Raw genomic sequence first — 16,027 nt, 5'->3', positions numbered from 1 at the left:
GGAAATGGTCAAACTTGTTCTACGCTTCTGGAAAATCAATTAGTAATAAATGAGCAGCCTGCTTGAAAGTTATGGCAAGAAAAACTTGTTTAGTATACTGTATGTAAATTGAAATTCTTATTTGTTGTGTTATTTAAACAATTTATAAAGCTTCCATCTTCCAAAACTGATCCTGGATTTTGTATAAGGATTAAAAGCAAGATAATGGATGTCTAAATTATAAGATATTTGCAAGTTTTAAATCTTGGGGTTTTTTAGTCTGGCCATATCAATAGTAATATAGGTAATATTGCCCTTCAGATTTTTTGATTTGTAGCAAAGGCAAGGGCAGCCAATAACTTGTTCTTCAATAAAGATTTATATTGTACATAAAAAGAGAAGCCAATGCTCTTGCTTCCATTATCTTGTTTGTGATTAAAGGACCTAGATTCTGGTGAGGATAATAAGCCCAGTGGGTTCTTGAAAAGCAGAAGTATAGTGTTTTTGTTTTCAGTGTGTAAGTCTAGAAATATATTGTATTCCTGAGTTATCAGTTCTGAGCTGCAGGTGGAGACATAATGTTTGCTCTGTTTGCAAGGGTAACCTGATAATGTTGCCTGCAGCAGTAAAATGTGTAATCCCTCTATTGCAGCTCTTATACCTTGGAGGCAAGGACTTGATTTTAGCTAATTAGAACTTTGCTGTATTAAAATTATTGAATTGTATTGCTGACTTGCATTGTCTGGGTGGTAGAATATTTGGAACAATTTGCTTGAAAATCTCTAACCATTTTTTTCCTCTATTTGATGTATCGATAATACCATCTGTTGCAAGCACACAATGTCACCATTAACAGCAAAATATATTGTATTCTCACAATATGTTGCACTTTGAAAAGCCCCAAGTTCTTTAATATGATTGGGGGGAAAAGCTTAGATAGAAATCCAAATTTCCTCTATAGTGATTATCTCTTCTTCAGGTTTTCTACCCCTTTTCCTTTTTATAAAACTTGGGTTCTGAAAAGAGAACTGAATAGTAAAGCTGATATTTTAACAAATCAGAGATGAAATGGTACATGAGTTCTAACAGAACAGCTATTGTGCATATGACAATGGTGTTTAGATAGCTTTAGACAATAGCACCTTTTATTGAGATAACATATTGGCTGTAGTACTAGAACTGTTGCTCTGTGTTTCACAGATTTTTTTTTTTAAAAAAATCACTTTGTGGTCAAATATTTCTCTCAAATGACAAGGCATCTCTCCCCGAACTGCTCACTTACAATAATTGGTATATTTTTATCAGAAATAATCTTCCATCAAGGGCATGTGAATATGTGTTTCATCTAAAAAATAGTTTCGAATCAATCCTTTCTATAGTTAGATTTTAGAGAAGCAGCCTATTTAAAGGCAAAAAAGTAAAATGAGAACAGTTGTATCAAGAATAAAATTGAGTTTATCTTTGGCTCATTAAAACATTTTTGGTTCACTTCAACTATTCAGGATTATACTACACAGCGTTATTGTAGTTTGCAACTTTCAAACTAGTATTGGTGACTTGTTTATTTACAATATTTTTATCTTGCTTGTCTGTAAATCTCTCAAGTTATTCAATAAATTCTGTAGACAAACATGGTTTTTGTTTATGTCCACAAATAAATCAGATTCTGATTAACTTTTGCATAAATAGTTTAGAAAATTGTTAAAGAAAAGAATTGGGACAGTTTATTTATTTATTTATTTGTTTGTTTGTTTGTTTATTCAATTTATATGCCGTCCTTCTCCGGAGACTCAGGGCGGCTTACAATGCATTTTTTTTAAAAAAACTATTATAAAAACATTGATACATTGGTAACAGTTGATACCATTTTAACCATAATCAATTGTACATGATAAGCTATTGTTAAATATACAGAACTGGCTGTATTATGTAGATCTTCAACATTTTTATGCTGGTCTCACATTTGGAATTTGGAGACTCACAAAATGCCTGTGGTAGAGGTGGCCAGCCAGAAAACACTCATTTATTGAAGAGCAAATTTATAAGATTGTTTCTCACTGTAGAATAGAACTCTTCTAGAACCATATAACTAGCTCACCTCTAGAATAAAATATCCCTTTTGTTTTATACCCTTCACCCCCCTCCGCCCCCCAAAAAAATCTCAGACTGGTTAATACCTTGGGTAAGATCGTCTTACCCTCTTCACACATAAATTCATGCTTGCAGTCCTTTACAATACTATTTTGCTAGCAGTTGCTTGTATTATATGTGTTTCCTATCTCTGATCAAAAGCAATAATTTGATTACAGAATTATGGTAACAGCATATTAGATCCATTGGTGGGTTTTAGGTTGACATTCTTTTCTTCAGATCAGATGAAATAGACCAATATAATTATACAGCATGAAATCTACTCTGATTATATTACCCTTTCAAAGAAGAAGTTTTTAAGCTTTTTGACATCTGACTTCATTAAATACCCTGAAATCATGTACAATATTCATTCTGATAATGATATTACGTCCATCTATACCAGGCATATCAAACATGTGGCCTGCGGGCCGACTATGGCCTGTGCAGGCCACACCCACCCCGGTCCTGCAAGGGCAAAACCAATACCAATACATCATGATATGGGTTTGACACCCTTGAGCTATATAGGTAATCCTTGATTTATGACAGGTTGCTTAATGGACCATTTAAAGTTCTGACAGACCTACGTGGGAGTACTTACAACCCAGATTTAAAATTGCAATGGTTGTCTCTCCCAATCATGTAACCACACTCGGCACTCAACACCGGCCACATTTACAGTTGCGGTCATATGACTATGTTTTATGATGGTTTTGTTGAAACTCTGTTTTTACTTTCAGTTTTCAGTAAAACACTTCATAGCAAACCATGGGTTTACTTAACGACCATGGCATTCACTTAACTGCCAGAAAAAAGATCATAAAATCAAGTCAGACATGTGACTGACCCATTTTATGCCTGTCACCAGTTACGATCATGATAAATAGACTTCCATTACGGTCGTAACTCAAGGACTGTAGAGCTTTTCCAGTGAAGTAGTATATGGGTTATTTAATAAGCTGCTAGGAGATCATCGATATATGTAATATTGGCTTGTACTAGTACTGTATAACTTTAGTATCTGCATTGATAATTTTGTTTCAGTAGCAGATAATACAGAGCTACAAGGAGTGGCCAATACTTGGTAGGAGAGGGGAAAAATTCAGAAAGATAGGTTAAAAACAGCAGGCAGAAACAAATAGAATGAAATTTATCATTTCATAAGAAGTATAAAGTTACGGATTTAGGTAAGAAAGGCATGTACAAATCTGTATCAGGAGTACATCTGAAATGGATTTGGATGCATTAGTAGATCTTAATGCAGTAATGTCAAACATAGGAAATCAAGGTGGTTCAAATGAACACAGATTTATTGCATGCTGACACTCAACAGGAATTTGAACTACTAATGGTCAGATAGGTAGATAAGAATCAATGGAAATCAGGGTGGGCTGGATTTATATCTCTTATGGGTGCAAAGGTACTTGAGATTGATAACATGCTTGACACCTCTCTCGGTCTCAGCCATGTCATCTCCTTCATCCAGTGCATAAATGTGTGTGCATACTAAACCTCTATATTAAGATTCTTGTTTTCTGATTATATGTGGTTGCATGTTTATGTGTGACAATGGGGATTGATTAATCAGTAAGATGGCATCAAGTTGTTTTCAACTCTTAGCAACTACATAAATCATTATGATTTGATAACTTACATGGGGCTCCCCTTGAAGAGCACTCGGAGACTCCAGCTGGTCCAGAATGCGGCCGCGCGGGTAGTTATGGGAGCTGCATGGCGGTCCCACATAACACCTCTCCTGCCGTGAGCTGCACTGGCTCCCAGTGGTTTTCCGGGTGCGCTTCAAGGTGTTGGTTATCACCTTTAAAGTGCTCCATGGCATAGGACCTGGATATCTTTGAGACCGCCTGCTGCCACCAATGGCCTCCCACCGACCTGTGCGCTCCCACAGAGAGGGTCTCCTCAGGGTGCCATCGGTCAAACAATGTAGACTGGTGGCCCCCAGGAGGAGGGCCTTCCCTGTGGGGGCACCTGCCCTCTGGAATCAACTGCCCCCAGAGATGCGAAGAATTCAAGACCTCGGTGCCCTGAAGACCTTCCTTTTTCAGCAAGCCGGGCTGGCTTAACACTTTTTTTAAAATGTTTTTAATAGCTTTGTTATTGTTCTTTTAATTTGGGGGCCAAACATATATATATATCATTTTAAATTGGTTTTAATGTTTATGTTTTTTACTTTGGCTGTACACCACCCTGGGTCCTTCAGGAGAAGGGCGGTATATAAATTTGAAAAATAAATAAATAATAATAAATAACCTGGTCCTTCAACTCTTGCTATTGTAGTTGAGTCTATCCACTTGCTGCTGGTCATCCTTTTCGCTTTGCTAGCATAAGAGAACTAGATCTTCAAATAATGTGTTCAAGGAAGAATAATTTGAGCTTGATCATTTATGCCTCAAGTGAGAACTGTGGGCTGATTTGTTCAGTATTCCATTGGTTTGTTTTCTTGGCTGTGCACAGTATTCTCAGGAGTCTTCTTCAACACCAGAGTTCAAAGCTGTCAGTACTTTGAGATATCCTGCTTTTTTAAAGTCCAACTTGACTGCTTGTTCCTTTAGTATTATTGATGGCTGATCCTAAAAGGTAAAAGCTACCTACCTCTTAATCTTCATTGCCAATTCTAAGGCTGGTTACTATACCGGTTCTTATTTGGTGGTCTCTATTTTTAATTTTAGTCCCATTTTTTCAGTTAGCGGTGTCCTGCAGGCATATGATCACCATTTCACATGTGATCACCACCACAAAGGTGGCATCCTCACCTGCCAACCCTATCACTTTTTCTCCTGGAGAGCCTGGCTAAAAAATACATGTTTCCATGGATCTCATAGTCCATAATATGCGGCCACCCACAGCATCCTGCCCAGCGTGCCCTCCTGCAGCTTCTACCACAGCAAGCACTAGCACATCCTCTCACACCCAGCAGCAACCACCTCCTGCTAAAACCTACAATTCTTGACTTATTCATGAATGCATTTAACAATAAAAGTGGCAAAAATGTATAGGCTGGTCTCCTTCATTTTGGTTTCCTAAACTATATAATCCAACTACGTTTTCCTCATTAATATTTCTGATCTTTGTATCCCAGTCTCTAATCATAAACAGTGCATCTTACTTGCATGTCCTATTGATTTCACATTGAACTCAACAACCTCCTCTTCTGCATTGTGGTTAGAGCATAAACTTGAACCACTGATATATTAAAGGGTCTATATGATCCACGGTCTATAATAATAATAATCTTGGGTTGTTGATTGCATTGTAGCCAACTAATGTCCTTGCTATCCTCTTCCTAACCATAAAAGCAACTGTTTCTTCTTTGTTTTTCATATCCTGAGTAATAAGTAATGTGATCTTCTGACAAAGTGTTTGATCTTAGACCATCTCAATTTGTAGTTGTTAGACTTCATCTTTCATTGTGTAGAGCTTTTCCATATTTGTGCCTATATTCCTACTGTAATTCTATCTTTTCAGCATCAGATTTACTTTTCCTGTATGGCAATATTAACTAGACATTTAGCCACTTCGTAAACACAATTAATACTTCAAAAGGTTTTCAGCTCTTCCTCAGTAGCATGTTGAGTGCCACCCAACCTGAGGCATCATCTGGAGCTATGTTGTCAGTCATTTATATTTCCTGCCTTAGGGTTTTCTTTGTAAAAATACAAGAGTGGCATACACAATAAGGCTTTCTCCCATGTAATATGAATTGATGTTTTTGTCATGTTTTTGTCATTGCACTTAAGTGATCATCTTCCTCCAGCATCTTCGTATATTGCTGCTGCCCATTATAAGTATCTGTTTAGTTTGGCTGGGCATATGGGATGACCTCTATTTCTGGGGTGAGCCTGCTAACAATATATATATTTAGCATGGATTCCAGATGTTCTTCAGTCATTTTTTCCTAGAACACTCCCCACCATGATAAAGCAGCACAACAGGAATGAAAGGATTTAAAATACTAATATAATTACATATAAAAAAAAATTATATATAATAATTGAATACAAAGTAAAGTGTTCATTTTTTTAACCCACAAAATTAATTGATATTGCAATGTTTAATTACATTTCATTGATTCTTAATTGCAACAGATCTGAAATAATAATTTGGTCATTTATACAGGTAATCCTCAACTTCCTATTACCCAGTGAAAAGATAGTAGCAAGCTTCTGATTGTTGGCTTAGTTGACATATAATGTCTTTTCTTAGTTTTTACTGCAGATGGATTTCGATTGCAATTAAAAAATACTGCAACAAATTCTAGACTTATTCATAAAAAAAGCAAATTTCTTCTGTGTGAAAGCTATATGCAGATAGTCCTCAATTTATAGCCACAGTTGAAAACAGAAGTTTGATTATACAATGTTGCCATCATAATCACATATGGTCAGATTCAATTTTATGAACATTTTTATGATGGTCATTAAGCGAGTCACCATAGTTAAGTGAATAACACTATCATTAAGTGAATCATATGGTTGTAAGTCTGAAATGTATAAAACCATGAGGGGTTTAAGCAAGGTAAGGAAAGAGATCCCTGTGCTACACTTCTCCCAATGTCAGAATTTAGAGTATCATTGTTTTTCACCCAGTTCATAAATTTTCTTAATAGACTGGAGTTTCTACTAAGAGTTGCCTGATATATAAATAGGAAGAAGACTTACTGATTTTAACAAAATCCCACTCCTTTGTGGGAGTGCTAGCTTAATTAAAGTGATAGTGATGAGACACATGAGGACCTATTTTTAGTCTCAATTAACAGGAGCTGCATTTTGCAAGGATTCCAGCAACTTTTCTCCTGCAAATATACAGTGCAAAGCTCTTTGATAATACAAGTAGAATGTTCAAGTAATCTTAGTAACCAGAAATTACAGATTAAGACTCTCAGATGGAGCTCAGCTAAGATTGACCTTTACCTGATCACAAACATGCATTGTTTAAAATTCATGTTTTTGTTAAGAACTTTTGTTAAGAGCTTAGATCTCACTGAATTCTGAATTGTGTCTGTCACTGTTAATATTTCTTAATGGCTCATTCTCTTGACCAATAAATTTTGTCAGGAAGTTCTTATTGTCATTGGTTGTAAGATTTACTCTCCTTCGCTGTATTCTCATGCTGCTTTAAAGTTGTATCTATGAGCAAGAATTTATAAAACCCTGGTATCTTGGTAATAGGCTGTAAGAGAGATGCAGCAAGGTAAAAATGGAGATATGCTTGTGCTATGCTTCTCCCACTTTCATCTCTGACCAATCGTAAGTGCTAGCTGCAAAACGAAAAGGTACTTCCAAATGTAAAGATGACACCTAGATTCCTATGTTTGCTTTTACAAAAGGGGATGGAGGCCTACAACAAAGGCATGAAGGAGCAGCAAGAAAGGCAAATCACTGAGACTGAAAAAATACCAGGTGAAGGAAAAGGCAAAGGGAATGAAATGGTGAAGACATACAGGCAGTCCTCGACTTAAGAGCAATTCATTGGTCATTCAAAGTTACAGTTGTTTGGCAGCTGATGGTTGCAGTGCCCTGTGATCCCCTTTTGCAACCTTCTGACAAGCAAAGTCAATGGGGAAGCCAGATTCATTTAACTCTGTTACTATAACTTAACAATTGCAGCAGTTCACTTATCAACTGTAGCAACAAAGATTGTTAAATGGGGCAAAATTCACTTATTAAGTTTAGACAAAACTCACAAGTGTCTCAATTAGCAACAGAAATGTTGGGCTCAATTGGCATCATACGTTGAGGACTATCTGTACACTGTTAGAAACTAAGGAAATGAAGTGGCAAGGTATTAGGGGAGGAGAAGGAGGAGGGGAGACGACAAATTAGAGCAGGGGTGTCCAACTCAATTTCATTGAGGGCTTCATCAGGGCTGTGGTTGACCTCAGGAGGCTGGGCAGGTGTGGCCAACTGGGTGGGCGTGGCCATCTTGACGCCACTTCCAAACTGCTGGCATGTTTCCTCTTTGCATTGGGTAGACCAGGCCAAAGCTACACTGGCCTGATCTTTCCTCTTCATACTGGGTAGACTGGGCCAAAGCTACACTGGCCTGATCTTTCCTCTTCGCACTGGGTAGACCAGGACGGCCCCATGGGCCAGATCTGACCACATTTCAGGCCGAATCCGGCCCGTGGGACTTGAGTTTGACATCCTGAATTAGAGTGAAAAGAAAGATAAGCCAAGGGAAAGAGCCTATTTAGAATAAGTGGGTCTTGATTGGAGAAAGAACTGCTACTTGCTGAATAAACATAGTTTAATTTCACAGAAAAGTTTAATTGCTATATTGAAAAGAAATAGAAAGCAAATCTATTGCCTTTTATCCCTTGCTATATTTACTTGAGTATAAACAGTTCCTTAGTACATAAAGCTTTTACCTATAAGCAGATTGTGGTTGCTTTGAATTTTTTTTTCAAAAGAAGATTGCATTAGTACTTTGTCCAGAGAGTCTCAGTAGTATGTCTCCAGGTACCATGAGGGTTGCATATCTGAAACAGCACACACACATATTTGCCAATGTAGCAAGACAATTTTGAGTGACTGTCATGGGTGGCTATATTGCTGATGAATCAAATGGGATTATATATTTTCTACCAACACCGTAATATTGTGTTTCTTCCTGCTATATGCTAAATCAAGTCCAATTCTAAGCATTAAGCCTCATTCATGTAATGCTAGATGATGGGTAAACTAGCCAGTTGTTGCTTTTGATTAGTTATCGTTTTGGGTGATATCTTAGCCAATTTTGCCAGCAATTATATATTAAATATTTTTTTAAAAAAATTGTTGGTTTTTTTTTTTAGCTTATGTCCTCTTGTATTTCTTAATTTACTTTCAGTATTTTATGCAATGTTTTTTTCAGATAATAGGTAAGGATTTTAAGGGTTATTTTAATTTACATTTATACTTTTTCAGTTTACGCTTTCCCATTATATATAGATACATAATCTTTTGTAATATTTAAAGAAAACGGAAAGCAGAAAGTCTGATTTCTTTCACTTACATTAGGGAGGTTTGATATACTTTAGTAACGAAATTTGATATCTAATCCTGTGAAAACTGAGTACATAAAATACAATTGATGGACAGCATGGATGCAGGCCATAACTTATTATTAAATTCTCTTTAGATCATAATGGTATCTATCCCAGAATACTATGAAGGCAAGAATGTCCTCCTCACTGGTGTTACCGGATTCATGGGAAAAGTTCTTCTAGAAAAGCTACTACGATCCTGTCCAAAGATAAAGGCAATATATGTTTTGGTGAGATATAAAGCAGGAAAGACATCTCAAGAAAGAGTAGAAGAAATGATCAACTGCAAGGTATGATTTCAGAAGACATGTTTAGTAAAAATGTTTAGGATTTTTGAAGTGTGTTTTGACTAAAAATGAGAGAATACATATGTTGGAGTAATATTTTACTACATGACTATATAGTAACATTTTTTTTATCATTAACATAAACCTACAGAAGGTTGAGTTTATTTAGAGGCGATCTTGCTTTCTTGCCAGAAACTTTTTTCTGTCTTGAGTCTCAAACATTTCTTTTTAACCTACTGGTGTCAGACTATGAACACATTCTGGTGGAGGAGAGGCAGTATGCAGGAACAGTGAATAAATGATTCACTGTTCCTGCACAAAAATCTACATGAAGATCTGAAAACAAAAGGACATACCAAAGGTGGAAAGACAGAGGCGAAGAAGAAGAATACATATAGTTGCCCTCAAAAATGTCAGGAAGTTAAAAGTTCAGAATGAGTTGACCTTGAATGTGAAAAGAATAAAAGACTTATTTATATGTCTTCAAATAAATGGAGAAACAATATAAGATGTATTTAATAGTTATAGCAAAAGAGTAGCATGACAAAGAAAAGATAGAACTATTCTTCTCCTATTTTGACTTACTCAGTGACGAGGATATGTGATATACCAGGCTAGAAGAGAGTAGACAACCATTTGCCTGAAATAGTATAGGACAGAGATGGCTAACATTTTTGCCACCACGTGCCAGGAGCGGGGGAGGGGGGATCGTGCATGTGTATGCCCACACCCATAATTCTATGTGCCCTGTCCCTGCACCTGTGCGAGCGACCTCCCCCCCCCTGGCTTCCCTCGCTCCTGGCAGGCGATGGCACAGTAGGCCCATTTTTTGCTCTCCCCAGACTCCAGAACCTTTCTAGGAGTCTGGAGAGGGCAAAAATGCCCCCTTCCCGGAGGCCCTCCAGAGAGGCCTGTTTGCCAACTTCCGGTCCCAGAAGCATTTATTTAGACACCATCCAATTTCAAACAACTATGAGTATAACAGAAAAAATAAAATACAATACAGTTCAAAACAAACCAGCAAAAGACAAATAAGAAAGCAAATAAAAACCAAGATGAATCCAACTACAAAATTCACAGAGACCCAACCATCCTAGGCCGAGGCCTGAAAAAGATTATCAAGGTCCTCCAGAATCAGGGTGGAAATCACCCACATTTCAAAGTAGCTTCATTCCAGAGGGCAAGTGCTGCAGCAGGGAAAGTCTATTGTATCTCAAAAGATGAGATGGATTCAACCACTGGTTCAAACTCATCCCAGGTCACACAGTAAGACTACATCCCTGCAGGAAGATAGGGTCCATTTGACACCAGCTAGCCAGAAGGCAATGGACTGATTGTAATATTCTCTACCATCCGATCATGTTGCAATTGCTCTGAGACAAGAAACAGATCCAGTGTCCAGATGCTGGTATATGTCAGACCATTGATGACTTGGGACAGTTCCATGGTTGCCATGGAGGCCATAAACTCCTGCGCTGCTCCAGATTAAATGTCATCAGGTGGCAAATTGAAATCTCTGAGCACCAACAACCTTTGCAACTCTATTGGCAGCCCAGCAAAAGAATTTAGCAGTGCAGGCAGTGATGCTGCTGAGCAGCTGGGAGGGTGGTGCCCTAGCAACCATCTCAACTCTTCCCTAGAGTTCAACCTCAAACAGAACACCTCAACATATGATTAACTGCAGAGTAGAGCCTCTAAGACAGGGCTGTCAAACTCCTGACCCGCGGGCCAGATGCATCATGAGCTGGCCACGCCCACACCCACTTTAGTAAAGGGAAAGTCCCAATATGTCACATGACACTGCCATGACAACGGGAGTTTGACACCCCTGCTCTAAGACCACATAAAGACTTATGAATGACTAAAGCCACATCTCCTCCCCCCTTCCCCTTTGATCTCGGCTGATGCTAAACCTGAATTCAGGCAGTTCCAAGAGGGGGCCAGTTAGCTTTTAGTGAGACACACCAGGCCAGTTCCCTCAAATTATGGTAAAATCATGAATGAGAAAGGCTTTATTACCTACTGCCTTGGTCTTCAAAAGCAGCAACTAAAGCCCAAGACCAAGCATCTGATAGCTGAGGCACTGAAGATACAAGATGAGTTTTTGACACCAGGACCAACCACTTTCAAAAAGCTCCGGTGTATTTGAGTGCAGCCTGCTCCTGAGTTCCTACTATACTTCTATTTGCCCTTAACTCTCCTATCTTTCACTTGTTTCTTCCAGGCTAGATACATAATGTCACACCGACTGATCCCACATGCACTGAACTCATGGTCCCCAATAAGCTAACTGGGCCCACCACCTTTGGCCACACACTCCCAAGCACTCAATAGCAATTGGGGACAGGCTCCTTCAGTGAAAGAGTAATTATCCCATCCCACTAAAATGGGAGAGAGGACACTCCTAGAGATAAAGAAAGGTATGGAAACCACAGCCCCCTGAATTCTAAGAAAAGCCCCAATGGTGCAGATCTCAAGCTCATTATGGAGCTAAAAAGGGCCATCAACATCCCCCAAGTTGTAAGTGGGCGGACCAAGACCAATATAGCATCTCTTATCCCGGTGCTCCTTGCTTTCCCCAACAGCCTGTAGCTCTTTCTTAGGTCCTGGATGACAAGGGGAGGGCCAGAAAGCAGGTGAAATATGCCCATGTCAGCAAAATTGCTGATGGGTGGGTGGCATATAAATGTTACAAATTGTTATTAATTTAATTTGATGCCATAACTGGTTTATGGGTTAAAGCTAAGCAAAAACATCCCTGGCCATGGCTTCCACCTACCCATCTAGTAGGTTCTATAAGTCTAGCAGAATCTAAAGCTATAGACTTGCTCTTGCAGGGGCAATAACACCCTCTCAAGAGATACCATTGGAGAAACTTCAATAGGCAAATGGGAATTCCAACTAGCTTTGATCCAACTTCAACTTGATTTATCCCATCCAAAACCTTACAGCTTTGAAACATAATAGCAAGATGTTGACGTTGCATATTGCCATCATTGGTGTTGTGTAGAGTAGCAGTCTATAACAAAGTGACATCAGTATATTAATGATACTATATGTAATTACGATAGGAATGATGAATGTTACACAGTCTATCTTTATGAAATGCACATGAAATGTACATGTCAAAGCTCTTGTCTGGAATGTGGAACATGTTGCTTAAACCTAAGTAACATGCTCATCATTATTTTTGTCTTCCTTAATGTTTTGTCCTGCTTTTTGATAGCTTTTTGATAGATTGCGAGATGAGCAACCAGAATTTAAAAAGAAAATTGTTCCAATTGCTAGTGATCTTACAGAAGTGGAAATGGCCCTTAGTGAGGAAGACAAGAAGAATATTCTAAATTACATTAATATTATATTTCATTGTGCTGCTACTGTAAGATTCAATGAACTCCTACGGTGAGTATGTTTTAATTAAAACCTAATACTGTTTCTAATATTTTTGGTGTAATCTCTTGATTTCGTAAACTTTGTCAAGCCTTAATGTCTTGGCTTAGAATAAGAACAAATGTATTAATTTGTATTTATTACATAGGCAGTCTTCACTTAGCAATCACAGTTGGAACCAGCAATTCCATCACTAACACATGGAAAGTGAAAAATCACAGGACCATACCTGACTTATGAATGCAGTTCCTCTGGGTCCTGCTGCATTTGTTAAGCAAATCAACACTTTAAATACAACATCACATGACTATAACTTACAACTTCCTGTTGGTTTTCCCATTGACTTTTTGTTGGCAGCTGTCTATGAAAGTTGCAAATGGTGACCATAGAATGCTGCGACTGTTGTAAATGCATATTGATTGCCAAGCACCTGAATTGCAATCATGTGATTAGTGATCTGCAATAGTCAAACTTCCAGGAACAATTAATTATAAGTCTCCTTGTTCAGCACTGTCATAATTTTAAATGGTTGCTAAGTGAGGACTACCTGTACTTTCTACTGTTTCTAAGACTTAAAAATATACAGTACATGCTTAATTGGCAATTGATTTAAAGAGTATGACAATTTGTAATTTGTAATTTAATTTTGTCTCAGAAAAAATGTTTGAATTTGTTATTTACGTGTTTTGTTTTTGCACTAGGCATTTTCTTTCCATGGCTGTTATTCCTGGCACAAAGACTTGAGCTCTTATGCTTTTTTCTTTAACTTTAACAGGGATGCTGTTCAGCTCAATGTAATTGCAACACAACAGCTTCTCTTCTTGGCTCAGAAAATGAAGAATCTAGATGTGTTTGTCCATGTTTCAACAGCATTTGCATACTGCAATCGAAAACACATTGAGGAAGTTGTTTATCCACCTCCTGTTGATCCTAAGAAATTAATAGATTCCTTAGAGTATGTATTCTTCAATATTTTTCCTCTTCTATTGTTTCTTTTGTTAATATCAGAGATGATGATGATTAAGAGTTGGGATTTAATTTAAGATCATTTTTTGTTTGAATTAACTCTGGATATAGTTGATTGGTACTTTCACTAATATTTTACAGTGAACTTGCATATTTAGATATAAAGGTTAGATCCTAGCTTTGTTAGAAGAAGTTCTTTTGGGTTTAAAGCACTTTTGATCCATCAGATCATTTCTGCCAGGTGGAAAGGCAAAATATAATTTTTGTAGATTTCCCTTTCAAACCTTATACAAGTAGTCTTTGACTAACAACCATTTGTTTAATGACCATTCAGAGTTCATGGCAAGTGATTTATGACCAGTCCTTGCACTTACCCATTGCACCTTCCCCACAGTCATGTGATCAAAATTTAAGCGTTCCGGGACCATGTGAATCATCATTTGCAACTTTCCCTCCTAGCTTCTGACAAGCAGAGTCAGAGGGTGAAGCAACATTTGCTTAATGACTGCATTGTTCATCTAAGAACTATAGTGAGTTGCTTAACAACCATGGCAAAAAAGGTCATAAAATCAGGAGAAACTCACTTAACAACCACCTTGCTTAGCAATGGAAATGTATTTATTTATTAATAAATGAGGGGCTACCCAATTATGTTCATAAATCGAGGACTACTGTACCCTCTGAAAATCTGCTCCAGTATATTGGTTTGTATGAAAGGCAAAACTGCTGCTGGAAATTGCAGAGGGAGGAGAAGATTTTTCTTTTCTGCTTGTCTAGAATGAAATTCTGGACCAAAGCTTGTTTTTCTTGTTTTTGGTTAGAATTTTTGGTGATAAATTACTTTATAATTGTTAATAAATACACTCTTCTTGAGGTGTGATAACTTTTCAGTTAGAATGAATGAGCTGTGTGCTTTTAAATTTGGAGGGTCTTAATGAAATTAAGCTTTTCAGCTGTTCCTTTTAGTATGACCTTTTCCCTAGCCCCATTTGCTATTCTCCAAGACTGAAGTTCAGACATAAGTTCATTGTAATTATTTTGTGGTTTATTGAAATAAATGGAAGTGAGTTAACATGATTACATTTTCATGTTGATTTCAGTAGATTTGAAGAATTCCTAAGGCTGCAATTCTTTTTCTTTCTTTTCTTTTCTTTTCTTTTCTTTTCTTTTCTTTTCTTTTCTTTTCTTTTCTTTTCTTTTCTTTTCTTTTCTTTTCTTTTCTTTCTTGGTTCGATTTATATGCCGCCCTTCTCCGGAGACTCAGGGCGGCTTACAATGCGTTAAGCAATAGTCTTCATACTTTTGTATATACCTGCTTAGTAGGGCTTTCGGCCCCCCATAAGCGGTGTTCTTTTTATACAAAGTCAGCTTATTACCCCCACAGTCCGGGTCCTCATTTTACCTACCTCGAAAGGATGGAAGGCTGAGTCAACCTTGAGCCTGGTCAGATTCGAACTTGCAGTAATTGCAGGCAGCTGGTGCTACTTAACAGCACTTAACAGCACTTTAGTCTGCTGCGCCACCAAGGCTCTTATTTAGGCGTAAGCTTATGTTGTAAAGTTCACCAGACTTTACTTTGAATAGAACTTTTAGAATTGTACTCTTAATACAGATTCAGACCACTATTAATGATATAAACTGGTATAAGAAATTAGGTTTTTGTTCCTTGAAATTATTATTAATTGTAGCAACCAATTTACTTTTTTGATACTAATTTTCATCATAGTAAAATGAAACTAAAAACCAATGCCTTGAAAATGACAACTCTTAAATTTAAAACAGCTTGATTAAGCCTCTTATAGTAAAATATGTCCTTTTGAATTGATTTTCTAATTCAGCGTATAAAGAGATGTGTTTTACTATTCTTAGTTACAAGTGCACCTGGTGTTAGATTTTTAGCAAAAAAAAAAAAGCATTTACCTTTGAGGTGTTTTAGTTCTGAAATAAAAAGCTAGCTTAATTTAGTTGTTAGGAAATGTGTTTTTATCAATAATGTCTCAAGTTTTTCTTTAAAAAACTGGGTGGAAATAAAGCACTGAAATGCATTTTAAGTTGTGATACTATGAGATTTTCAAAAGAGCTCTAGGTATATAAATGCAAATGCATACATAAATATAAATAATATAAATGCAAATGCATCTTTTTAGATGTCAATATAATTACTGTAATGAAACACTGGTATGGTCTGAAAGATTATGAAAAAACAAAAAAGTATGAATTAGTGAGG

At 37.2% G+C, this 16,027-nt stretch overlaps 1 protein-coding gene across 14 annotated transcripts in view; it reads left to right on the top strand.

Moving 5' to 3' along the window:
• The window catches only part of FAR1 (fatty acyl-CoA reductase 1), an 80,047-nt gene that overhangs the window by 39,519 nt on the left and 24,501 nt on the right, over nucleotides 1–16,027 (top strand). For all 14 annotated transcript variants that reach the window (XM_087878549.1, XM_034417130.3, XM_087878534.1 and 11 more), the window contains 3 exons: nucleotides 9,253–9,447; nucleotides 12,671–12,846; nucleotides 13,610–13,789. In XM_087878549.1, the coding sequence (XP_087734675.1) occupies nucleotides 9,259–9,447; nucleotides 12,671–12,846; nucleotides 13,610–13,789 (545 nt within the window). In that variant the 5' untranslated portion in view covers nucleotides 9,253–9,258. The remainder of the gene's footprint in view (nucleotides 1–9,252; nucleotides 9,448–12,670; nucleotides 12,847–13,609; nucleotides 13,790–16,027) is intronic.

This window comes from Pantherophis guttatus, chromosome 1, assembly GCF_059756535.1.
Source record: "Pantherophis guttatus breed Tessera chromosome 1, ASM5975653v1, whole genome shotgun sequence".
NCBI lineage: Eukaryota > Metazoa > Chordata > Lepidosauria > Squamata > Colubridae > Pantherophis > Pantherophis guttatus.
The sequence above is the reverse complement of the archived record's forward strand: the minus strand, read 5'-3'. Positions and strand labels throughout refer to the sequence as shown.